The sequence below is a fragment of the Lutra lutra genome, chromosome 8 (genome assembly GCF_902655055.1).
Source record: "Lutra lutra chromosome 8, mLutLut1.2, whole genome shotgun sequence".
Taxonomy (NCBI): domain Eukaryota; kingdom Metazoa; phylum Chordata; class Mammalia; order Carnivora; family Mustelidae; genus Lutra; species Lutra lutra.
This window is the reverse complement of record NC_062285.1, coordinates 20,349,538-20,375,475: the sequence shown is the minus strand read 5'-3', so window position 1 is coordinate 20,375,475 and position 25,938 is coordinate 20,349,538. Positions and strand designations below refer to the sequence as shown.

At 37.2% G+C, this 25,938-nt stretch overlaps 1 protein-coding gene across 3 annotated transcripts in view; it reads left to right on the top strand.

Moving 5' to 3' along the window:
* The window catches only part of MALRD1 (MAM and LDL receptor class A domain containing 1), a 763,597-nt gene that overhangs the window by 538,212 nt on the left and 199,447 nt on the right, over positions 1-25,938 (top strand). For all 3 annotated transcript variants that reach the window (XM_047742658.1, XM_047742656.1, XM_047742657.1), the window contains one exon: positions 5,642-5,803. In XM_047742658.1, coding sequence (XP_047598614.1) covers positions 5,642-5,803 — 162 coding nt within the window. The remainder of the gene's footprint in view (positions 1-5,641; positions 5,804-25,938) is intronic.

Genomic DNA, 25,938 nt, shown 5'->3' with positions numbered 1-25,938 from the left:
TCCAGATGCACATGTATTGAAAATATTTATATACAAATTATATTCTTCCATTTATTCCTATTATTAGTATGGGCTGGAAACAGCTTTCTAAGTGTTGAATATATAAAAATGAGTAAGACATTGTCTTAGATTTCAGAAACTCACTTTCTCCCAGGTGGGGGGTGCAAAGTGATATATTAAAATATGGTGTTCTTTGCTTTTTGAAAAAGTTGGTTATAAAAGAATTCTGATTACTTTTGAAATGTAATATATACTATTCATAATAAGGTTATCACAGCACATTTGGACAGTACAAATGAAGACAAGCGTATGTGTGCATGCGCACGTGCGTGCACGTGCCCGTGAAATGTGAATATCGGCTTGTAAAACCTAGTTACTATTTTGGTTTTTCAAATGTGAATGCTGCTTTTGTTCCCCCCCCGCCACCTCAGCTTCACTCATTTTTCCTCTCAGACTGCTTTATATGATTTTTATTTTTCCCACGGTACTTGACCTATTGATGTGAAAATACACAGAGGCAGTTTTGATTTTCAGAACCTGAGTCAGTTGCATGCCCATATTTGTTAGTGTTTCCTACAGCTTTGGTGGACAACCGCATACATAATTTGATTTTTTTTAAATTAAAACAGTATGTTGACAAATGAAATGGTCACTTTCCTGAAGATCTTTGACAGACTTTGTTCACATCCAAAAGGAGCACTCCACGGCACACGTGGGTATACGGGTGGCTTACTGATTCTGCAAAGTGACTTCATCAGTATTTTATGTTGAAAGTCTTTTGGATACATTGGAGACATCAGGGTTAGATTCCTGCAATCAGATAATCTGTTGTGGATGATGAAATAAATTACAAAATTTTCAAAATGACCTTTGGAGAAAAATAAGGAAAAAATGGACCTTTGGTTTATTAAACTGAAGTCTTCATTTTGATGTTGACCCTCTCATGTTCAGCAACTATTTAAATTCTCAGAGACTTGTTTCCTCATCTTCATCTTAGCTAGAATCCCATCCGTTCTATAGAGTACTTTGGGAATTAAATGATATAAAGAATGTATTTGTTCAGTCTTCTAGGATTGATAATGTCAGCCTCTTCCATTCATTATTTTTTTTAAACAAAATTCACATTTTATTTAAGTTGAAATAAACTATACAAAATTGATCTTCGTCCATTCATTATTTTTATACTCTCTTGAAATTTGTCAGTCAAAATGGATGTATTATATATACTTTATATACTTACCAGAAAATAAACTCAGCAATTCCTCAAAAGTAAATTTTTACTGTAGGTTATAAACAAAGGTAAATTTTTCTTTTGCATCTCTAACTCCTGTTGGAAAAATTCCTGGTTTGGAATAAATGAAATCGATTCTTTTTAAAAGAAACCATAAAGTCCCAAAATGTGCTCTTTTTTTTTTACTTGGAAGAAAATTACCTAAAGCCTGTATTAAGTGTGCTTTGTACTCTAGGCTAGGGATGTGCAGGGTGTAGATGGGTGCATACTCTGATGCCTTTTACAGCAGCTACAAACATGATTATCCAGTCAGAGCCTTCTTTCCCACTGAACCCAAAGTCTTCCAAATCCTCCTCAATGCAGCACTTTATGAAGCCATTTCATGCTGAGGAGACAGTATTAAATATCCCTGTATTACGTATCGTGGTATAGCTCAATAGGGCAAATAATGTGAATGTGATGAATTAAAAATAATTATGGAGCCAGCTCTTAAAAATATATAAGTAAGTTGAACAATTTTACACTGACCATACCACTGTATGGCTGGATTACCATACCACTGGGAAAATGCCATTTGTTGAGACGTTGGTGGTTAATACTTTAAGTATATTTACTAATATACTAAGTATATTAGTAAATATACTTACAGTAGAAACTTCAACATCAGCCAGCCTAACATCATGGTAATTCCTGTTAGTTGCCTGGCCCTCCTTTGTGTTTCTTAAAAACAGAACTCCCAATTTTACCTGTGGTGGCATTGCAACCAGTGACAAATACCATCCTCTCCAGACTTCCTTGTAGCCACCGGAGGCCAATGACTATACATGGGAATTTGGGGAAGGTATCTCTTTAGAAGGAAAAACACCAGACTAGAGGAAAAGTCTCTTCTCTTTTCCGCTTCCACTTCTTTCAGTGCCTTGAACACATGTGATACTAGGGAGTACCACAGTCCTTTTGTAACCATGAATGAGCAGGAAGATGATAAGGTGGCAGGAATAACAGATGGAAAATATGTGCTTCACAACCACACAGTTGAACTATAATACCAACCCTAAACAGACAACTTCCTGGCCTCTTTTTAACTGAGATGAATTAATTCCTGTCTGTTTCAGCTTCTACTACTTGGGTTTTCAGTTGCTTGGAACCATCCGATGTTTAATTAATACAATAAGGAAGCTGTATTATCTCTAGTAGTAAGAGGTCAAAAGCAAGAATCCTAGAGTTGGTTGATTTTAGCAACTTCTGTTATCAAAACATTAGAACTACACAGACTCCTTCCTTCTTTATCCAGGGCTGTTTTCATGTAAATGACTTTGTAATAAAGTTAGCCACCCTACCCATATAATGTCTTTGGTCCTAATGATCATATCTTTACAGTGATAGCCTGAGAAAAAAATAAATGGATTTCCTTCTTTTGATTTGTTTTTAAGAAAAAGGCAAACTTTTCCTAGGTGCCTTTTCCACAGTAAGGCTCAATGTCTATATTGTATCCCAGGACTATGGCTAAACTAATCAAGATGAGGAAAGAGAAAACACTGCCCATCACGATTGCTTAGATAACTTATAAGTCATGTCTGGCTATCTGAGTGAAAGAGGGTGGATTATCAAATAAAATAGCACTTCTGTCCTCTACAAGAGAGAGAAGGAACGACTGATAAATGAACCCCCCCAAAACTAAGGAAAACATTAAAAAAATAGAGGAAAGTAGTTTTACACATAAAATTTGGAAAAAAAATCGGTTTTTATTTAAGAGATAATTTTCTGAAAAATTTAGTTGGCACAGAGTCAATTTTAAGGTTCAGTTTCAAAACATTTTGCATCAAAGTAAAGGTTATTGTATGCAAGGCAAGGGGTTTAGGAGAGTATATTCAAACAGTATGAAAAACCTGATATTTTGAGCCATGGAAATAACCCAAGAGCATTCTTAAGGATGATTTATGTGGTTTGGGTTTGTAAAGTTGATCAATGAAGGCTACACTGAAAAAACAATAGGCTCTTAAATAAATCAGGGGCTTGGACCAATGGAACTGGGGCAGAGGTTATAAACTTCAGGGGAAGGAGAGAATTAAGTTTTCAAATGGAGAACTGACAAGTGTTGGTGATAGACTGAATATGGAAATGAGGAATGTAGAACCAAAGAGAACTTCAAAGGTAGAATCTTTAAGAAAAGAGAAGATTCATTCTCTGAACTTAATCAGTAATCTCAGTGAGAAGAACTCATCTGGAGAGGTGAATGATGAGTTCATGTTAGGCTTTTTGATTTTGAGACAACAGTTGCAAGTTCCAAATGGAATATTCAACAAACATTTGAAGGTAAACACCTGCATTCCATCCTGGCTGTAGATTTGTAGGTCATCTGCATTAAAGTGTGAAGGGCTGTGGGAAAGGTTGAGTGAAAGGTATACAGAGCAAGAAATTTAAGGATATAAAATTGAATCAAGAGGGGCACCCTGCTATGTTTGTAAGTTATAAGAAAGGAATTGGTAGAAAGTGTGAGATTGAAGGACCTGGAAAAGTTCTCTAACTGAAATAAGTGGAGCCATAGAATGCTAATAGCTGTAGAATGCTTGATAAGGTGTTGAAATCATAAGCTGAGATTAGCCCTAGAAAAGGGAAAAGGAAAAATGACATAATTTTGAGGTAGAGAGAATGAAATAGAATTTATTGTGATTGTATTGATATCTTTAGAGTCATACATAAAGTCATATGTTAGATAAGGTGGAACAGAAGGTTCAAGAGTGGTTACAGAAAATCAAAAAGGATATAGAACAATTATTTTATAGGTCCTGTGTGTTAGGGAGTCAGTTACATGGAAATGCAATAGTGCAGAACCTGTATATGACATCATTCTAAAGAACACACAATGGCCATTTTGTATTTATACTGGAAGACTCTGCATGTTTGCCCTAATGTTAGCTAAACACCTGGAGAACTAGATTTCTTACTTTCATCTGTATTGATAGCACATTATAAACCTATTTATATCATGATACTAGAATGATAAACATAAGGAGGGGATATAGAGAGCCCATGAATAAGCATTTAAAATTAACTTCATTATATACCATGTTGAATGAAAGAAATGTACATAATTAAAAATGATTCTAGATTTTTTTTTTAAAGATTTTATTTATTTATTTGTCATAGAGAGAGAAGCGAGAGTGAGCACAGGCAGACAGAATGGCAGGCAGAGGCAGAGGGAGAAGCAGGCTCGCTGCCAAGCAAGGAGCCCGATGTGGGACTCGATCCCAGGACGCTGGGATCATGACCCGAGCCGAAGGCAGCTGCTTAACCAACTGAGCCACCCAGGCGTTCCATGATTCTAGATTTTAAGGATAAGATGCAATCATGCCTGAGAAGTGAAATACTGATATTTAATGAGAGTATCGTCAGGAATCCAGAACATTTTCTGTACAATTTTTTAAAGCTTTGCTTTCGATATGTTTGTCATCCATTTTAACAGCATGTTTTTCTCCTGATGCAGTTTCTTTATGCTAGTATTAGTTTTACATTAAGAAGAAGTTATGAACGGGAAACCATCTGGAGAAGAAATATTAAAAGCAACATAAATGTCATCTCTCTAAAAAGGAAGGAAAAGTCAATAACAATCTCAATTGATTCCTAGTGGTTAAATCACGCAATCACTCTGTCAGTACAACACACTTTTACAGTGAATGCTCAAAGATAATAACTGCTGTGTGAAAAAAATTAAAAACGAAAGCAGATATCAATTGTATTATGATGGTACTTTTCACGGATGAGTAAGTAGTAGACATTCAGCTATTATCTGGTAATTTGTCTCATTATGAATAACTTAATTTTTAATGAGTTATCAATCAACCCTTAGAAGAGAACTTTTTTCAGTATTGAGTGACTAGCTCTGAAATGTTGTATGCGGTTGGTTAGTATGGTATGCTGAGAGGGTGTGTGTCCTCTACAGTTTACTACTTCTCCAAAGGCACCTTTTTTTCCTTAATGACTTTGCCCCTCTAATCGTCTGTACTCTTCAAACACCAGAGTGAACACAGGGACTGAACTGAACTTTGAGACAATTGAAGCTATTGATTTAGTTGATCTGACTTACCTGTATTATCATAATATTATGTTCATTGCTTATGTGTAGACACAGTTTTATCTATCATCTATAATATTATTAGTCAATCCATACAATGCCTTCATGGATAAATGATAGTGTTCATGCACTGCCTCTAGACTTTCTGATTAAAAAAAAAAAAAGCTACCATGTACATTGTACAATTGAAATTACCAATGGATGCCAATGTTCTGGTTCTTTAAATTGATTAATAAGTAAAATAGGCAGGCACTAATTCTAAATTATCACAAACGTAGTATAATACCTAGTGTAATGTACATTTCCAGAACATTCTATTAATATCTTCCTTTCCTTAGGCCATTATACAAGCACACCAGGAAGTTGCAATTTTGAAATAACTTCAGGAAACTGGACCACAGCCTGCAGTCTTACTCAGGACTCTGAAGATGACTTGGACTGGGCCATTGGCACCAGAATTCCTGCTGAAGCATTGAGCCCAGACTTGGATCATACCCCAGGTAAGTCTAACAGAGATCCCCAGGCCAAGTAATGCACCCCTGGAAATCTCCCTTCACCATTTGAGTGAATATCAGACAGCATTCCTTGTGTCTATGTGTGGGCAGAGCTCAATAGTCTTCATGAAAAGAGAGTGAGTCCTTTGTAACCTCTGAATTATTGACTAGACCCAGAACTGATATTGCTACAACAAGGAAATCCATGACTCCTGTTTTAAGAGACTCACAGGTTTCATCTACTCAACAAGTAAGGGACATTCAGATGAATGCCTGCTGTAGGCAGAGGTTAACAATGGGAGGAGTTCTCTTGTGGCCTCAGTGGCCAGCAGCTGGCCACCAGTGTTGTTCCAGTCCCTCTGATGTGTAGGGGCTGAGACATAAAAGATAAGTGGTGATGGAAGGAATGAACATCAACAAACTCTTGACAGGGTTTGCCTCCTTCCTTGTTATTTGAGGTTAAAGGAATCCTTAATGGTCTGCCAGGTAATAGGGTCAGAGCAGAAGTAAGCTTATATTCTCATTTACTTTTACCCAGAAGTCTTGCCTACTCTGTATGCCCCCCACCATGGAATCTAACTTTTGTTAGGGATAAAAAAATAATCATTTTAGAGACAACTTTTCTTAGGGATAAAACTTGTCTACATTTTCTTAGGGATAAAATCTAGTTTTTCTTAGGGATTAAAAAAAAAAACTGAGATATTTGTGATGGTTACTTTTACGTGTCAGCTTGGGGGATGTCTTTGGATGAGGTTAGCATTTAAATCAGTGAATGTTGAGAAGATTACCCTGCGTAATGTGGGAAAAGGGTGTGGGGCTCATCCAATCAGTTGAAAGCCTAAATGGAACAAAAAAGGACTGGCCTCCCTGAGCAAGGAGTAATTAATTCCCCTCAACGCTGCATGCAGATGTCATCTGTCCCGTTGGCTTTCCTGGTCTTCAGCCCGCCAGCCCACACAGCGAATCCCGGGGGCTTGCCAGCCTCTGTGATCACATGAGCCAATTCCGTACGGTAAATGTCTTTCTGGATCCATATACATTTTATTGGTTCTGCTTCTCTGGAGAACTCTAATACAGTATCACTCAAAACAGTTGAAGCATAGGCACAATGAAAAAGGACAAGATTATAATGGAATTGATTAAAATGACACTTCAGAGGAAAAATATGCAAGATTGTCTCAGCCATTCTATGACTAGCAAAAAGGGAAGAATACTTGTATTATTTGTATATTCAGGCAGATTGAAAACTTTATGACATTCCATTACAGCCTATGTGTTCATTTTTGCTTGACATATGGCCTGCCTTTCATTTCCAGATTGAATATTCTTACTCCATTTGACCTGCCAGATTGTATTTCCTCTTCCTCACCAAGTGTGGTTTTTGAGTGTTTTGTTTTGTTTTTTTAAAGCATTAAGTTAGTATACACTAGATTATAGGTTAATGGAACAGGATAGGCCATCAGGACACTGAGGTTGGTAATTAGGATTTAATACAAAACAGAGACCAGTTCAGAGGGGAAAAAGATAGTCTTTTTCAGTATGGAGTTGGCTTATCTGGGTACATAGCTGAAAGGAAATGACATTTTTTGTGTATTTTATAGACAGAAATATATTTGGGTGGATTAAAGACTTAAATGCAACAAGTAAAAACAATAAAACTCTTGCAAGAAAACAGAGGGTAAACTATGGGCAATGTAAGGACAGAATCTCACTTCCAAGAGACCAGAAGCCACAAAAGAAAAGATGCATGTATTTGATGGTGAAAAATTATAGCTGTAGGGGCACCTGCGTGGCTTAGTGGGTTGAGCCTCTGCCTTCGGCTAGGTCATGGTCTCAGGGTCCTGGGATGGAGCCCCGAATCGGGCTCTCTGCTCAGCGGGGAGCCTGCTTCCTCCTCTCTCTCTCTGCCTGCCTATTTGCCTACTTGTGATTGCTGTCAAATAAATAAATAAATAAAATCTTAAAAAAAAAATTATAGCTGTGGCCTAAAAATTCCATAAACAAAATCAACAGGCAAACAATAGGCTAGAAAAATTTTTGTGTGTCAATTACAAGTTGGATACATATAGATAACTCTTATGGACTTACTGGAGATGAAAATTTTAACAACCAGAAAAGATCTGCATAACTCATTCACAGGTGATTGCATTCAAATAATCAACAAAAATATCAAATGATGCTCAAGTCCTCAAGTTATCAGAAAAATACAAATCAAAATAAAAAGATGGCGGGGGGCGCCTGGGTGGCTCAGTGGGTTAAGCCTCTGCCTTCGGCTCACGTCATGGTCTTGGGGTCCTGGCATCGAGCCCCGCATCAGGCTTTCTGCTCGGCGGTGAGCCTGCTTCCCCCTCTCTCTGCCTGACTCTCTGCCTACTTGTGATCTCTCTTTCTCTCTGTCAAATGAATAAATAAAATCTTTAAAAAAAAAAAAAAAAGATGGGGAAAGGTTTTTAAAAGCCACCATTGGATGGCAGAGAAGTGGAGAAGCAGGTAGCCAGAGAAGGATACTCATGCTTCTCTGGGAAATTTTCCATTCTGGAAAGCATTCTGACCATATAGAAATAAAAAGACCACCACATAAGCACATGTATATAAGGATATTTACCTCAACATTGTTTGTAGTTGAAAATAATGGGAAATAAAATGAATGTCCCTCATTCATACCATCATTTATTTGTTCCCTCATTCATTCATGAATTGGCCTGTTGAATGCTAGGCACTGTTCTAGGTGCTGGGGATACATTAGTGAGTAAAACTCAATTGCCCCAGTGCAGTTCACATTCTAGAAGGAGGGAAAAATCTAACTGATTCAACATGGTAAGGAAATAAAGTACAGGGTCCATTAGAAGTTGAGTGGAGTAAGAAGTAGGATTGAGAAGGCATATGGACGGTTGTGTGTGTTACAGCTGGGGAAGGATCACAGTTTCTAGGCTGGTCAGTTAGGCTGTGGTGGGGAAATGCCATTCAAAAAAGACTTGAAGGAGATGACTAGTGAGCAATTTGGATTCCTAAGTCAAGAGTATTGAGGTCAGAGGAATAGCCAGTGCCAAATGCCCTGAGATCCGAGTATGCCCGGGGTGTGTGCCCCAGGCCACAGGTGATGTTTTAGGTGATCTAATGAGTTACTGTGGTACATCCTGTGCACTGTATGATGTTGGGCGGTCTTCCTGGCCTCTAGTCACTAGATACCAATAACATTCATCTCCTTGCTAAAAAGGTTTTTAAAAATTGCCAGCTTGCCCTTGGGGGACAATGTCTCCCCTTTTTGGGAACCTTGAGGGACAGCTTGGAGGCCTGTGTAACTTTTTAAATCCACAGCATACAGTATCATGCAGCCACGAAAAAGAGAGATTTTGGCACTATGAAGTTGATTTGTAGGGATTTCCAAAACATATTTTTAAAGATATTATTTATTTATTTATTTGAGAGAGAACAAGCACAAGCAGGGGAAGCTGCAGAGGGAGAGGGAGAAGCAGGCTCCCCACAGAGCAAGAAGCCCGATGTGGGACTTGATCCCAGGATGCCAAGATCATGACCTGAGTCAAGGCAGACTTTAACCAACTGAGCCAGCCAGGCATTCCCAGAACATATTATTAAAGGCTAAAGCAATACACAAAATGATTCTATAGTTATCTATGGTCCAATTTTTTATAGGACAGACAATAACTAATGCCCCCTTATTCGTGAACATATATAGTTCCACATAGTATGTCTGTGAATAACTGTGTGAGCATGGAGAGGAAGATAAAAAAGGATATACGGGTTTATTAACCCAGAATCCTTGGATGAATGATAGGGCTGGAGTAGACGACAGGGAGAATAAATCTAAAAACAAAAAGGAAATAAGTAAAAACAAGAATTGCACCTCAAAAGAAAATCTAAGGTACATGATGGTAGCACCTACATTTGTTTGTGGAAACTGTGGTGAGTATTTTTAAGTTTTACCGTGGAAAAACCCTGAAGAATGATCTTTTTCCTCTATTAATATTGATTTCTTTCCTTAATATTTCTTTTCATCAATTTTACATTACTAAGTAATGCATCCCTTCCTAAAATTTAAATGTGTAAATAAGCCGAAAAAAGAAAAAAAAACCTTCTCTGGTAATCACAATAGAGTGATAGAATCACCTGTAATCTTTCTATTTTGTATATCTTGCCATTCTTTCTGGATGTATACATTTTCATATAAAAATAGGTTTCTACTAAGTGATTTGATAAATATACTATGAACAAGTTTATATGTGATGAAATTATTTTTTTTTAAATTTTGAACTCTTAATTTCTTTTTTTTTTGTTAACATATAATGTATTATTAGCCCCAGGGGTACAGGTCTGCGAATCATCAGGCTTACACACTTCACAGCACTTACCATAGCACATACCCTCCCCAATGTCCATAACCCAACCATCCTCTTCCTACCCCATTCCCCAGGCAACCCTCAGTTTGTTTCATGAGATTAATAAGAGTCTCTTATGGTTTGTCTCCCTTCCAATCCCGTCTTGTTTCATTTTTTCCTTCCCTACCTCCCAAACCCCCCACTTTACCTCTCAAATTCCTCAGATCAGGGAGATCATATGATAATTGTCTTTGTCTGATTGACTTATTTTGCTCAGCATAATACCCTCTAGTTCCATCTGTTATGAAATATTTTTAACATGATATTCTGCTTTTTGGATATAACATAATTTATAAAAATTATCTAATGGTAAACTCTTAAATTATTTCCTAACAATTTCACTATGGTAAACATCACAACAGTGAAAATACATTTAGATGAAATTTTGTTTTTTTACTTTTATGATAGTTCCTGAGGATAAATACTTTCTCTTTCATGAGAACTTAGGAGAAATAATCCAGTTTTCATTTTTGCTGCTAAGATCTCAACAGTCCCATTTAGATGCCGTGTCTGTGAGGTCTCCTGATAACATCTGCAGCAATCTTTCCTTATCTTAAGACAGAATTTGGAAACCGGGGAGGACATCTGCTAGTATAATGCTTCTAAGGGTACAAAAGTATCAGAGGCTCAGTTTAGGAAAAGATAAAAGTATAATCAGCAGACGTGGGAAATGTTCTGTGCATTGCTCAAAGAGACAAATATGAGTGATCAATTGATACCTTTTAATGGAACAATTAGAGACTATTAATGGCTGCATTTATTTTCTTTTTTGAACTTTTATAGCTTGTGTGAGTTCATGAAAGGCCACCTGAAAGGTTTTGAATCTGGTCATTATTTGCAATATTGTACACAAGTAATGTCCACAGATAAAGAAAAGTAATCATTCTGACAGAATACTTTATTATCCTCCTTGTTAATCACTACTTGAGACAGTGTATTTTTACAGAGTACTCGCTTCAAAGCAGCCCGATTACATCATCCTTGACACACTAATGTGGCTCACTGAACTTGTGTAGGCATCCCTGAAACAATGGGCTGCTAAATAAAGGACATTAATTAATTTTGACCCCCTGGGAAAAACAAAATTCTTTATGAGAAGGCCAACCGATTCAAGGAGCCTACGGTCTATTTCTAAACATCTCAACGTTGCTGTTAATTAAAACTGTATTTATGGATCTTTTCACTTTTTGTCACCAAGATGAGGCATTAGGTCCATAAGGAGTACATTTTCAATGCTCATCACAGGCCTATTTATGAGCCTTTTTGGAGCCATTTTGGAAGCTGTGGAGGAAAACTACAGACATTAATCCACTTTCGTGTGCACATGAATAGTGTTTAGGCTTAGTATATACAGCCTTTAATGGCAAGAGTGACATTTGGGTAACACGAACTAACAAAGGTATAAAACAAAAGCTGCCATCTCTCTCTCTCTCTCTCTCTCTTTTTCCCCCCTTTCTTCACAACTTCATTTTCTTTTTTGTGGTATAATTGACCATATCCACAATTAAATTCTAAAATTGGGAAAGATAAGAGTCATCTTTTTGCTGTTTTTGTATTCCCTCTAGCATTGAAGACGGAAAGGCACTTGATCATACTTGTGTAGGTCTCATGTTACTTGTCTGTATCCTTCTGTGTTTATTAACAGGAAAATATTTTGGATTAATTAATGCAACAAGCACTTCCTGAGTGCCTAGTAAATACACAGTGTGTTGGTAACTAAGGGTGTGAGTTAAGGAAGATGTTTGTAAAGTAACTGGAATGAAATACGCTGCCTGATGTAAGGCACAGGAAGTTACTATTGTGCAATTGTATATTCACAACACAAGGTCAAAAAATATTCTAAAACTATCTTAGTGATACTAATGCTCTAATGTGTATAATGATAATTTAAAGTACTAGGTGTTCAACAGATAAAACTTAATTGATAACGTGGGTTGACAGAACCATAGGCAGATGATAATGGTACTTCTTTTTGAGTAGATGCAGGTACTATTATTATTCCCACAGGTGAGGAACCAGAAAAGGTGAATGACTTGTCTAAGCCTATATAAAGAATAACAAAGCCAGAATTGAACCCCGCGTGTATGAGCCTAATCCAAGCCCACTTCAGGACCTCCCAGGAGCAGGCTTTGTCCTTAATGTATATTCACTATTGTGTTGGATCTTATAGAGAGAGTGTGAGGATGTAATTTAGGAGTTAACCTTAGATACTTTTATAAATCATGAATCTCCTTCCTCTCTATCTGGGGCCACTTAACTTCTCTTTCAGTCTGGGGGATATTACCATCTCACTCTGGTTTCTAATAGAATAGAGGGAGACCCTCATATTCATTTGCTTGGGAGATTGGGGCTTGGCCAAGGATGTGGAGTTAGAGATATGGAAGCCAGCCTTCACTCACAGTTTACCAGACTGCTCACTCTGATCTTACTCATGTACACTCATGCACTCATACACATGAGAAAGATAATAATTGTATGGTAACACATTTTTTAAACCATCACATATAAAATCTGATCATTAGACCAGCAGTTTTTGAGATATTCCAGGAAGCAGGGGAGAGGCCAATGGGACCAGAATGGATGGATAAAACAGTAGAAATTCCAGCCCAGGGAAATATGGTTCACTGTAGGTCTTCCCAAGGAAGCTATATAAATAGTCTAAAATCAAAGTAAAAATACTGTTATGGACAGAATTGTGTCTCTCTAAAATTTGTACGTTGAAGCCCTAACCCTCAGTGTGATGACATTCAGAGTTGGGACAGAAAGGTAATTCATGAAGTCTTAAGTGTGGGTCCTGAATCTAATGCTGATGTCCTTATAAAAAAAGGAAGGGATACCAGGGATGTGCACACACACAGGAAAGACCCTGTGAGGAGACAAGGACAAGCCCCTAAGCTGAGGAGAGAAGCCTCATGAAAAACAACCCTGCCAGCACCTCTTGGACTTTCAGCCTCCAAAACTATGAGAAAATCACCTTCTGTTGTTTAAGGCACCCACTCTGTGGTATTTTGTTATGGCAGGTTGAACCGAATTATACAAATACCAGGAAAGATTGTGAACTCTTCAGACTAACTTGCTGGAAACCAGCACTCAGATCACCCGGCAGAGTTGGGAACTTGGCCCCACCCGTGCATTCCCTCCAGTGACCACAGAAGGGCTTTTTCTCACAAACTAAAATCAGAGAGCTGCCACGTACAGATAAGCAGACATCTGAGTGGGGAGAGATTATCGTGAGACAATTACAATCTAAGATAAAGGCACAGTCATGTGTGGAGTTACACTGGATCAACACTGTAAGTTTGCAGGGAAATAAAGATAACTCCATCCAAGAATTTAAAAAAAAAAAAAGCATTAAGGGGATTTTGGGGGGTTCAGTTAGCTGAGCCTCTGACTCTTGATTTTGGCTCAGGTCATGATCTCGGGCTCAGCATGGAGTCTGCTTGAGATTCAGTCTCCCCTCTCCCTCTGCCCCTGCCCTGCTTGCACTCACACACACACACAAACTCTCTCTCTCTTTCTCTAGAAAAATAAAATCCTAAAAAAAAAAAAAAAAAAAAATTGGGGGCATTGCAGTTTGCCTGTCTGCTTGCTTACTTAACCAAAGAAAGTGGTTCTCAGACTTGGCTGCTTATTAGAATTATCTGAAGAGTTAAAAAAAAATGCAAATTATCTGCCTCTATCCACTCAGATCCTGATTTAACTGGTTAATATTGTGGCCTGAGCATTAAGACATATAAGAATTCCTCAAGTGATTTTAGCATGTAGCTGAAGTTGCGAACTACAGGGAGGCCTACACCCCCAGTGCACCTGTAGCACACCTACTTTTCATTCTCCTGAGGGACAAGCCTCCCAGGAAAACGGTTCTGTGTAACAGCAGTGGAAATTCTCCCAAGTTGCCTACACTAAGCAATGAAAGCCTTCATTCAGAAGTTTCAATGCCTAACCAAGAGTCGGTAGGCAACCAAAGACAACCAATACCATGAAAGAAAGAAATGGGGATATGAAAAGAGAACAATTCCCCCTGGAGGAAATGGATGGCTCGGTGTAGTGGACATTCGTTATATTTTCTTGGTGCTCTTTAGAAGGCTGTATTTCATATTGAGCTGTAGAAGCCCCATCTGGGTGAGCTCGCCCAGCTTCTTGTGGATTTAGGATGAAAGCTGCCAATCAGATACATGCCTGCAAGACCCATTATTCACCTCTCTTTATCCCAACATGCTCTATAGGACTATAACCATTTTTATGTACAAAATGATACTAAAATAGAGGAACATATATATAATACCTATATAATATTCCAACAATCTTATCTATACTTAATATATCTTAATATAAACTGTGTCCTATTGATCAAAAATTTAATTACAATAAGGAAATACAGTTATTTTTCATTATAATATGCTAGTTATGAAAAAAATTAATCCTAATCTTATAGAAATATATACTGATGTGGTTAAAGGAGATGTAATTTGATATCTAGGATTACTTTCAAATTAGTGGTGTTAAGGAGGTAGGTGTTAAGAGAGGAAACAAAACTGACCATGGTTGAACTTGTTGAAGCTAGGTCTTGGGTCCAGGGAAGTTCATTATGCTATTCTTTCTACTTTGGTAGAAGTGTGAAAGTTTCCAAAAACAAAATTGTTCCCTCAAGAGATGAGTATGACTTACCCAAAGTAAAGAAACTGACAATATGATGTCTAGTGTGAAATAAGAACTGAATAATCAGAAAACACCAAGAGAATTGTCAACAGGTAGAAGTTGAAGACAACAAAAACAATAATAACAGAAATAATATCTTCGCTAGATCCTTCAAGGACACTGAGATATATCAAAGGATTTAATTTGTAAATCCGCCTTTTATCTCATCATTTAATAATACACTGGCATTTATTATGATACCAGTTCAGAAGAGATTTTTGTTTAAAATTGGATACCTTCTGGATATACTAAGAGGAGTTAATTCTTAATATACCATAATAATAATAATTACATTAAAGTATGAGAAGAGTATTAAAAAGAAATGTGATTTGTGTGATGCTTCAGCCATCACTTTAAAGATACATGTGACGAAATGGAAGATAAAATTATATGCATTGGCATGGTAAAAAAATGTTTTTCCCCCATTCATTCATTTCACAAATGTTGAGTTCATTTTTTGCCAGCCACTATTTTAGGTACTTACAATACTTGTAGGTCAGATCAGAGAAGGATCTCTGCCACCTCATGGCTAACATAAGAGAAAGGGATAGAAAATCAATGTCAAGCATTATAAATTAAAACAATGGGCGGAAAAGGAAACAGAGCAGTAAAAGAAGGATCAATCAGGAGAGGACCAGTGCGGGGTGGTGTAGGAATTATGGGAGTATGGGGAGGAAGTAAGTTAAGGAAATTTTCATGTGTAGCCACTAGAAGGAGGGGGCCTGTGTTCCTGTTTTCAGTTTTATAAAGGCTGAATGGATGTCAAACAGTTGCTCTTCTTATCCATTCACTCAAATCCAAACAAAATATTTTTTTTTCAGACAAAAGAAGGAGAAATTCCAGAGGGATCTAGAGAAAGGGAAGTAACAGCAGTTAAATGTTTCCTAAGTGTCAGGCAGTGTAAAGGGTGATATAGATGTTATCTCATTTAATCTTTAAAACATTGAGACATGGAAGATGCTACATTCTTAGAAACGTTAAAAAATTTGAACAAGTCATGGGTATGACTGAGCTGGAGGATTTGAATATCAGACTCTGACTCAAAAGACTTTGTTCTATAGCCTACACTGTCCCATATAATAGCCAGTAGCTACACAAACTACTGAGCCCTTGAACTGTGGCTGGTGCAAGTTGAGATGTGCTATAAGCATAAAACACACATTGGACTTTGAAGATGTAGCATAAAAAAAATATATATATATATATATATATGAACATAGCAACAATTATTATTTTTTAAATATTTTTTTATTTTTTATAGACATATAATGTATTATTAGCCCCAGGGGTACACGTCTGTGAATCGCCAGGTTTACACACTTCACAGCACTCACCATAGCACATACCCTCCCCAATGTCCATAACCCCACCACCCTCTCCTTATCCCCCTCGCCTCGACCACCCTCAGTTTGTTTTGTGAGATTAAGAGTCTCTTATGGCTTGTCTCCCTCCTGATCCCATCTTGTTTCATTTATTCTTTTCCTACCCCCCAAACCCCCCACATTGCATCTCCACTTCCTCATATCAGGGAGATCATATGATATCAACAATTATTTATATATCAAAATAACACTTTGGATTCATGGGTTAGATAAAATATATTACAAAATATATACAAAATAAATTACAAAAAATTCACCCGTTTCTTTTTGCTCTTTTAAATATGACTACTGAAAATACTAAGACTACATAAATGGCCCACAGTATGTTTCTATGGGACAGCCCTATTCTGTATTACACTGCCCACACCATAGGGAAGGCTTTCCTGTCTACAAAGGGAATAAAACACTAGAAGCAACTAAAGAAATACTGGAAAGTGCCCATCTCTGGATCTCTTTAAAGATGTGCAGTCTCTTGTTTATGAATTCATACACTTCCAGCTGGGACCTCCAAAGATGATCTATTCACAGGTTCCAATCTGGTTTAAGTGGAAGGGTGGAAGGTACTTAGCAAAGTGGTACAATTATAATAATTTAATCCAATTTATTATCTTCAGAATATTTCATTATGTATATTAACAAAATACATCCATTAAATAGTAACACACAGTCTTCTTATGATATCAGCAATTTTCATGTCCCCAAATAATGCTTTTTTGCATTATTGCTCAAATATGAGAGTATCTTCTTCCATAATTTTCAGGTCAATTATTCCATCATTTCACAAGTATCCAGGCATTATAGTTTCCCAAAAAGGAATTCACCCAACTCCTATTTATTTGTTGACTTTATTTCTCAAAAACTTTTTGTATTTATTCCTTTTTTCTAAGTGTCCTTAAACTGCCTATTACTGTTATCATACTTTTTGCCTTTAAGCATCACACTTTTCTTATCTTGAAAAACGAAATCTAACCTCAATTTCACTTCTAAGTACTGTTGTTTTTTCTTATATTTCAAAGATGAGACAATACAAAAAAGTGTTTATACTCTCTACCACACTATACATACTTTCTTTGGTTCCCTGCAGTTTATCTTCTGCAAAAATATTATTTCCTCAGCAAATAACTTTTGGCTGCCCACTCTGGGTCACTGATCTAAACACTGTAGTGACGCACATTTACCAAACACACCAGCTCTCATGGGGCTTAAGTACTAGCTCCTTTGAGGACTTTATGATTTTGTAATTCTTCTTGCATTATTCTGATTCTTCTCATGTTGCACTTGACACTGCTGCTCAATGCACAGCTTCCTGGAAGTTCTCACCCGCAGTGGACTGTGATATATATTTCCTAATAGGTGTATTTGATGCTTTTTCTTTTTCCTTGTAAAACCCAACTGTGAGTCTTACTCAGTATTCCGACTTTTACTATTTTAAATCTCTTCCTACACTTGTTGATCGCACAGAGTTTTCATACTCTCAATGTTCAAAATTTGCTAATTTCTGCATGCTTCTGGTCTCTATTTCCATGTCTAATCTCACATTATCTGTTATCAGTGGGATAATTTCCAGCATCTGCAAGTCACGTATCCAAACTCAAGCTTACCTTCCTTTCAGAAAGGATCTCCTCCTGCTATTTCTGCCCCTAATATTTCTGTTATTGACCTTATTATTATTTAACACGAGTCTTTCTCAATTTCCAATTCATTCAACTCTTCATTCTCAACTTACATGTTTTTACTTTAGCATTTTCACTTCTGTCATCACAAGTCACTGTTGGGCTCTTGTTGCCAGTGTCAAGAAAACTCATCACCAGTGCAAATACTCTCCTAAACCAGGCCACTCTTCTCACTGACGCAGGATTAATGTTTCAATGGGGACTATTAGTTCTGAAAATCATCAGAAGCTCTCCGTTGACTTTTAGGGTAGCATGAAGAGCTTTCTATGTTCTTCCCAAAATGACATTTCTGATTTTAATTCTCCTACAAACTCTTGTGTTCTTGTTCCTCAGACATGCTCTGGGAGTTATAAATGTCATCTTTTGGTCATATCACTGTGTTAGCATGGCTTGTAATTTTTTTGTTGATAGTGGATACAGTGTACCAGGTAAAAGGAATCAAGGTAAAGAGGTCTTCTGGGTGAACTTTTCTGTCTATCTGGTAGGAAGTAAGGTCATTTACTATTTACTGTTGGTTGGAGCTGTAGGAGTCAGAAGGTTTTAACGTCTACCAGTATCCCCCTCAGCTTCTCCCTTGTCTTTTGGTTTCCCTAGTGAATTTCTTTTTTTTTTTTTTTAAAGATTTTATTTACTTATTTGACAGAACGAGAGAGTGTGCATACTGGCAGGGGAGGGGCAGAGGGAGAGGGAGAAGCAGACTTCCCGCAGAGCAGGGGGCCGGATGGGGGGCTCCATCCCAGGACCCTGTGATCATGATCTGAACCAAAGGCAGACACTTAACTGACTGAGCCCCCAGGCACCCCTCCCTAGTGACTTCTTCAATAAGCTCTGAGAGAGGGCGTCCTTTCAGTTTCAGCCCCCACTGTAATATAGGAGCCTTTTGATGGGATGGGAAGGTGAAGAGGTGTTGAGTGTGAAAGTCACAGCACTAGGAACCCTCCATAATTCTGTGATCTATCACAATCTTTCAGTAAGCGTGTGCTCTTTTACTGTGACCTTGACAAGTACTTCTCAGTTTTCCCTCCCCCTTAGGTGATGGGAATTCTAGACCTTTTTAAGAAAAATAGGCATACTTCAAAATGGCTACTTTTCCTCTCTCCCAGAAAGAAACAGAGGGGATTTTTCTCCTGTCTTCACTGGGGAACTTGGTAGGGCTTCTGGATATAAGACTTTGGGGATGCCCTTAAGACTTGTCCCCCTGGAGTTCCGATCTCTCGAGCTTCTCCATGCTGAGCCTCCGGCAGTCTGTTAATTGCAGTTTCCCGTTTTCCTCACCCAGGGCTGGCTCCATCTGTGGTTCCTGCTCCTGCGGTTTTGCTCCAGTGAATTGTGATTCTCTGTGTCTGCCTTCCTGTCTCCAGTGGTTTTCCCTGTGATGTCTACTCTAATTCTCTCATAGATATAAGAAGAGTTTTTTATTTTTTTTAGTTTGTCTGGCTTTTTTTGTTGTAAAGATGTGCTCTAAGCTTCTTACATGCTAGACTAGAAACCAGGAAGAACCTCTTAGTGATTTTTTAAGAATGAACTTTTGCCCCTCTAACCTACTTTCTTTACCTATTACCATCTCCATTATATTCCTTAACATCTTAATATAATGATAGGTCTCTTATAAAGTCTTTTCTTAGTCATCCAGTTTAAGCCATCTTTTATTAGATGAACTAGATGGCATTTACAGCCTATGTCAATATTTGGCATTATAGGCTCACAATAACCCCAGTGAGCTGTATATTATTATTATTATTACCGCCCATCTGACAGAGGGTGGATATGAGACACCATGGGGATTCAGTGATTTTCCCAAAGTCACAAAGCTTGTAAGTACAGTACGGCACTCCGGGTAGTCTGACCTTAATGTGTCTTCTAAATAGTACATACTGCTAGCTTTCATTGTCAGATTCTTTTGAGTATGTTTCATGTGTTCTGAGCTATAACTTGTCTTTCTCCTTAACATCCAAATGCAAGACATGACACCTTCCTTGTAGTAGTCATCCAGTCAATAACTTGTGATTGACTGTCTTTTTTCTACTACTAGAATCATCTTTCAATCTATTTTTTTTTAAATTCCCAGGAGAGTAACACTAATTTGCAACTTTGTTCTAAGCACTTTCCATGTAGTGTATCCTTTAATCTTTACCACAACCCCATGAGGTAAGGTACTGACTATAATTATCTCTTCATGCTTCTGAGTCCTGGAGAATTTCCATAGGTTGCCCAAGGTCACATACCAAATAGGTGGTAATGTCAGGATTTGAATGGAAGCCAACGGCTCAAGTACCTGCAGGCTTAACCATAGGGCCACCCAGCCCAAGGTTTCTGCTCATTACATATTCATTAAAATAACCTGATGATACTGTTTTCTGTTTTAGTGAAAAGAAACATTCTTCTGTTCTTGTTTGCTTTCCACACTCTTTCAGGTAAAATGGGCCTGAAATCTAAACATCAAAGTCAAATCTAAAGTCAAAGTTCATACCATTTATCATTTTACTAAAGGATTTATGCTTTATTAGTTCTCCCTTCCTACATGACAGGGAAACAAGTTTTCTTTTTAATCTCAATTTGGCAAATAAAATCAAGTTACACAAATGCTATTAAGCAAATGCTTGTTTCTCAAGACATCTTGACAATAACACATAAAGAGGTTCTTCAGGGTTCTTCCATTATGAAGATTAAGAGAGTCAGAATCCTTTGTCTCCAGCTACACTCCTGGAAGTGCCAACAACTCCATTCATATGGCACCTTCATGGGATTGAGGTATACTTATCCCTGAGCAAATTAAAATCTTTCAAAATAAGGTGAATATATCCCTACGATGAATAGATCACGTTTTGGCGTGTCTCAACTTTAAGCTTCATTTTTAGATCAGGTCAGTGATTACTGAAGGAAACAGTTTATAGCACCAAGATTTGGTAATAATAAATAGCCTTAAAATGAGATAGCCTATTTTTTCTTAATAAGTAATAATTATTCTTAAGAAGAGTAATGCCTGGGGCACCTGGGTGGCTCGGTGGGTTAAGCCTCTGCCTTCGGCTCAGGTCATGATCTCAGGGTTCTGGGATCGAGCCCCGCATTGGGCTCTCTGCTCAGCAGTGAGCCTGCTTCCTCCTCTCTCTGCCTGCCTCTCTGCCTACTTGTGATCTCTCTCTCTCTCTCTCTCTGTCAAATAAAAAAAAAAAAAAAAAGAAGAGTAATGCCTGAAGAATAAACTTAGAAAAGGTAGAAATAAAGAAATGCCAAATCAATTCATTGTATAGCCTTTCAAAAAGCAAATAGAAGTGATGACAGACATTTTCATCAAATGCCATGAAAACATTTCATTTGACTTCAGAGGCACTGTATCTGTGGTTGCCATTTTGACAACTTTAAGAAAAACTTTTGTCTCTCTCTGAGCATGTTTACATTTCACAGTCTTTAAAACTTGCAGACAGAAAGAGATTGAGGGCATTTCAGCTGATAATCATTGTGCCCCCTCCCCTTTCTTTGTAGAGCGAAGGACAGGCAGAAATTACAGAGGATGTGGAACCAAGCTAAGTAAGTCTAACTCTGAACAAGGGAGCATTTGCTCTTTTGGAAGAGAGGCATACTGCATCACATTTTCAAAAACCATTAGGCAACTTTATTTTATGAGCAAGGGGGAAAAAAAAGACTAAAATGGCCTACAATTTAAAGTGGGAAGTGAATTCAGATCACTTGAAGTGGGAAATTGTCTTTTATGATTTGACCCTAGTAGAAGTAAGTATGATTCTTCCGAGGGCACTGGAGCTGAAAAAAATATAGCTTTCTTTTGAAAGTATTAACTGTCTTTTTATAAAAGAAATGTCAAATTTATTACATTATGACATAATGACTCAACAAAACATTTTCAAAAACTCAAGATTGTAGCTAATCACATCGAAAAGACAAATTAGAGTCTCTACTGCATGCCAACACCAAAGTGAAAAAGAATGTCCGTGAGGCACCCCGTTAGATTCTGAATGTGGCTAATGTATTTTGGCTCTCTCCTGTCAAGTAGCAATGGAGAGCCAAATAAAGTGATGCTGAATTTATACTATTTGACAGTAAGTGGCTCCAGTTTTTGAGAATGTGTGTAATTCTTTAAAGAGTGTCTAAGGTAAAAATTGAATATTGATGAGAAACTTCTTTCCAGTGCCTGATTGTAGTTAATTAACATATGACATATAAAATCTGTACGCTAGGAACCCTAAGAACTTGTAATCCTAAAACCTGTACCAACAAAATTGAAGTGTTACACTGAAATGTACAGAAAATATCAGGAGGCAGAGTGTAGGGAGAGGTAACATTCAGACATATTTAGTAAGTGCCCACAGTCCGGAGTACTGCTTCTGGCAGTATTAAAGTTTTACAAACGTAATTAAAGGCATTCTAATATATGAGAATTAATTTACAATGGCCAACAGAAAGCCATAAAGCAGTTTAAAATCAGACCGACAATCAGAAAAGTCTGCTTCTGTAAAAATCTATCCCATGACTGTTGGGAAAAGTAGGGATTGGGAAAAATAAATGTAGAATTGGAGATGAAGGTGGTTGATCATTCCACAGAGTCACATGTAAATAAAGTCAACTGGTTTAATGATTTACCATTAAACTCTAAATATGTTGTGGCAGTTGAGACTTTTAAGCTTTATTATCTGCTTTAACAAATTCTGAACTTCGTGTGGAAAGCTTGATTGACCTTCCCCAAGGATTTTGCTAGATATAAATAGGTAGTTCTCAATGAAGCAACTGAAAATTTATAAATGTTTGAAAGTAGGTCTAGTCTGAGCTTGCTAGATAAAGAATGAGTCTATTTCTGAAAATATAATTCAATGTAAGGTTTTATAACTTTGTGATATAGTACATAGTTCCTGGATAATTCACATATTTCTATTAATAATTTCAAGAGGCTAAGCAACTTTTCACCTTAGTGATTCTCAGGAAAAAATATGGCATTTCAACAAGTCTATTCCCCTTACAAAGTCAAGCTTGGATATACTAGAGTTCTAGAATTAAAAATACCAAAATACCAAATTTGCAATGGTTGCTTCTAAATTTCCAGGCATAGTTTTGTATTCTTAAATTTTAAAATGGTTAAAAGTTCACATTTGCATGCATTAATACATCAGCCAGGAATTGACTTTCTGACTTTTGTGTTCCACTGCAGGATGTTGTAAGACCAAATTGAATATGCAAATCAGGAGAGGCTAGGTGGGGTACACTTTGAAAGCTCACCCAGAGTCCCCTAACTAATAATTGGAATTGCTACCCTTGATGTTGAGCCCTACAGAATATTCATTGTCTTATACTGAAATAAATATGAAATACTGAAATAAATATGAAATAAATATGAAACATCCTGGATTATTATCATCCCCCATGAATTACTTTTTTTTTTACATTAAGTTTCATAATATATCCCTAAAATACAAACATTATATTGTTCTACATTCCTTTCAATGATGTCATATCTTTGCTAAGCTGATTTATGGTAGTTGCTATGATGAAAGTAAGTACTAGGGAAAACAAAAATGGGATAGGAAATGAAGGTGGTGATGTTCAATGTAATTTCGAGGTTTGAGACTTTGGGCAGTGCCTAATGAACACACTCTCTAGTGGAAAGTAATTGTGGTTATTTAAGAATTGTTTTGTTTTTTTCAGTTTGTATGTATTAGTTTTTCGAAAGCCGTGATGTTGTTAGTATTTTAATAGGCTTTAAGTTGTTTGGACTTAAGGACTTAATAAACAAAACCAAAATATTGCTTTCCTCCTGGGGTGCCATAAAAAAATTATTGAGACCCTGAGGATGCTGTGACTGGGGTTCCACAAGAAGCCTATAGGCAATGACTAAGGCTGGAGAATTTGGTTAGTTTGTATTCATTTTGCTGTGCAGACTTAAAACTTACCTTTAAAAAAGAAGTATCACATGATTAAAATTACTCAAAAGAAACATCTGAGTTAGTGAAGGGTTAGTGTATTTATGTAGTTAGAAGAATAAATTTACCAAAATACAAGATTTTAAATCAGAATTTCTATTTTTTTTAAAGATTTTATTTATTTGACAGAGAGAGATCACAAGTAGGCAGAGAGGCAAGCAGAGAGAGAGAGAGAGGGAAGAGGAAGCAGGGTCCCTGCCTAGCAGAGAGCCCGATGCGGGACTCGATCCCAGCACCCCGAGATCATGACCTGAGCCGAAGTCAGAGGCTTAACTCACTGAGCCACCCAGGCAGCCCCAGAATTTCTATTTTTAAAATGGATTAAGTTTATGCCAGTGGACACAATCAGTTATTTTCTCACTGCTCCAAATGTTTGACATTCAATATCAGGTTAGTAGTACAGCACGGATAGATATATATTTAAAGTCAGGGTTAAACATGATTTGCTTTTGAGATGGAGGTATATTACTTCTCATTATATATGTCATACTATTTAAGAGCTGAGCTATGAAATACAAAATAGTTTCATACACACATACTGAACATTAATTTTTCTTATTTGGAACTTGGTCACGGCTATTTCTTCACATCCAGTATAGTATGAATAGATTCCATGCTTTCATCTTAACTGTATACATTATTATTATAGTGAATTGGACTATATATATTTTCTTTATTCAGGATAACATTGTAAGATTTGTCTGATATTGTTCTCCAAGTGCACTGGGAATCCTTATGGGTGTAAAAGGCAATAAAATGAGGGAACACCTAGATCTTCTTCTTTAATCAGAGAGCGTAGATTTAACAAATGTGTGTTCTTAATGAATAAGCCACAGTTTGTAGGAGATTTGACTGATGGTGTCTAGGTATATCTTGGCTGCACATGCCACATTCATGTCTTCTTGTTCCAAATAAGAAAACAAACATGTCATCCTTGCAAACAATTATGAAAGCAAACTTTTCTGTGGCTGACTTAAAATATTGTGCACAATTTTCCTAATACAATGTTAGGTAGTACATGTATTTCATAAAATAGTGAGGAGAGAAAACAGTTCAATGGTGCAAGCCAGGAAACTTAACAGGTTATTTCCACTACTATTTTATATTGAGGAAAATCTTGCAGCATCCGTTCACATGTCATATTCCTTGGTATTTTTCTTAAGATTTTTTTTTTTTGGTGAGACTTTTATAAAGTGTTCTAAGTGAACAGAAATATTTTCAGTAAGGAACTTAAAAAGAAAATAGGGGCACCTGGGTGGCTTAATCAGTTAAGCATCGAACACCTGAGGGTTGTTAGATTGGAGCCCGCACATCTAGCTGGAGCTCAGTTAGGTGTCTGCTGGAGAGTCTCTCCCTCTGCCCCTCCCCACACTCACTTGTGCACAGGCACATGTTCTTTCTCTAAAATAAATCATTAAAAAAGTAGATGTAAGTCTCTTTCAGTATCTGGTCTGGCATGTAAGGAGCTAGGAAGTCAGTTTTTCTTTCCCCATAATAAGAAAAAAACCAAAAGCTGAACAAACTAAAAATCAACAAAACTCTTTTTAAATTTATTAGAGAATTAAGGGCTCCACACACACCACTGCCCCCAAACTGGAGACACTTACTGGAGCAGATGCTCCAGTCAGTATGGGGTCAAACAGGAGTCCTTATGGGGCAGGACATCCTCACCAATTACTGATGGATTGCTGTAGGTTCAATGTGGACGAGTTGGAGAGCTAGTCCAGGGGGTTTCAGTGTTAGAGAGCCCCCACACTTTTGTAAGTTTTACCTTTAGAAACCATGTCGGTTTTCACAGTGAAGATTAGAGGAAGCTCCTCTCTGCTTTCAGCAGGTAGAGGGAAGAAATAGCCATTTTGAACATTTCCCAGAGCTTTCTGTTTTTCATAACAAACCTGCCCTCAAGAGAAACTATTTTACTAGCACTAACGGACTTAAAAACAAAACAAACAAACAAAAACAAAAAACAAACAATTGACCTAAGAGATAAGAGATGGGAGAATTTACTGGGAAAATAACCTGGTATGTTTCTTACACTGCTCATGAAGTGGTACTGTGATATTT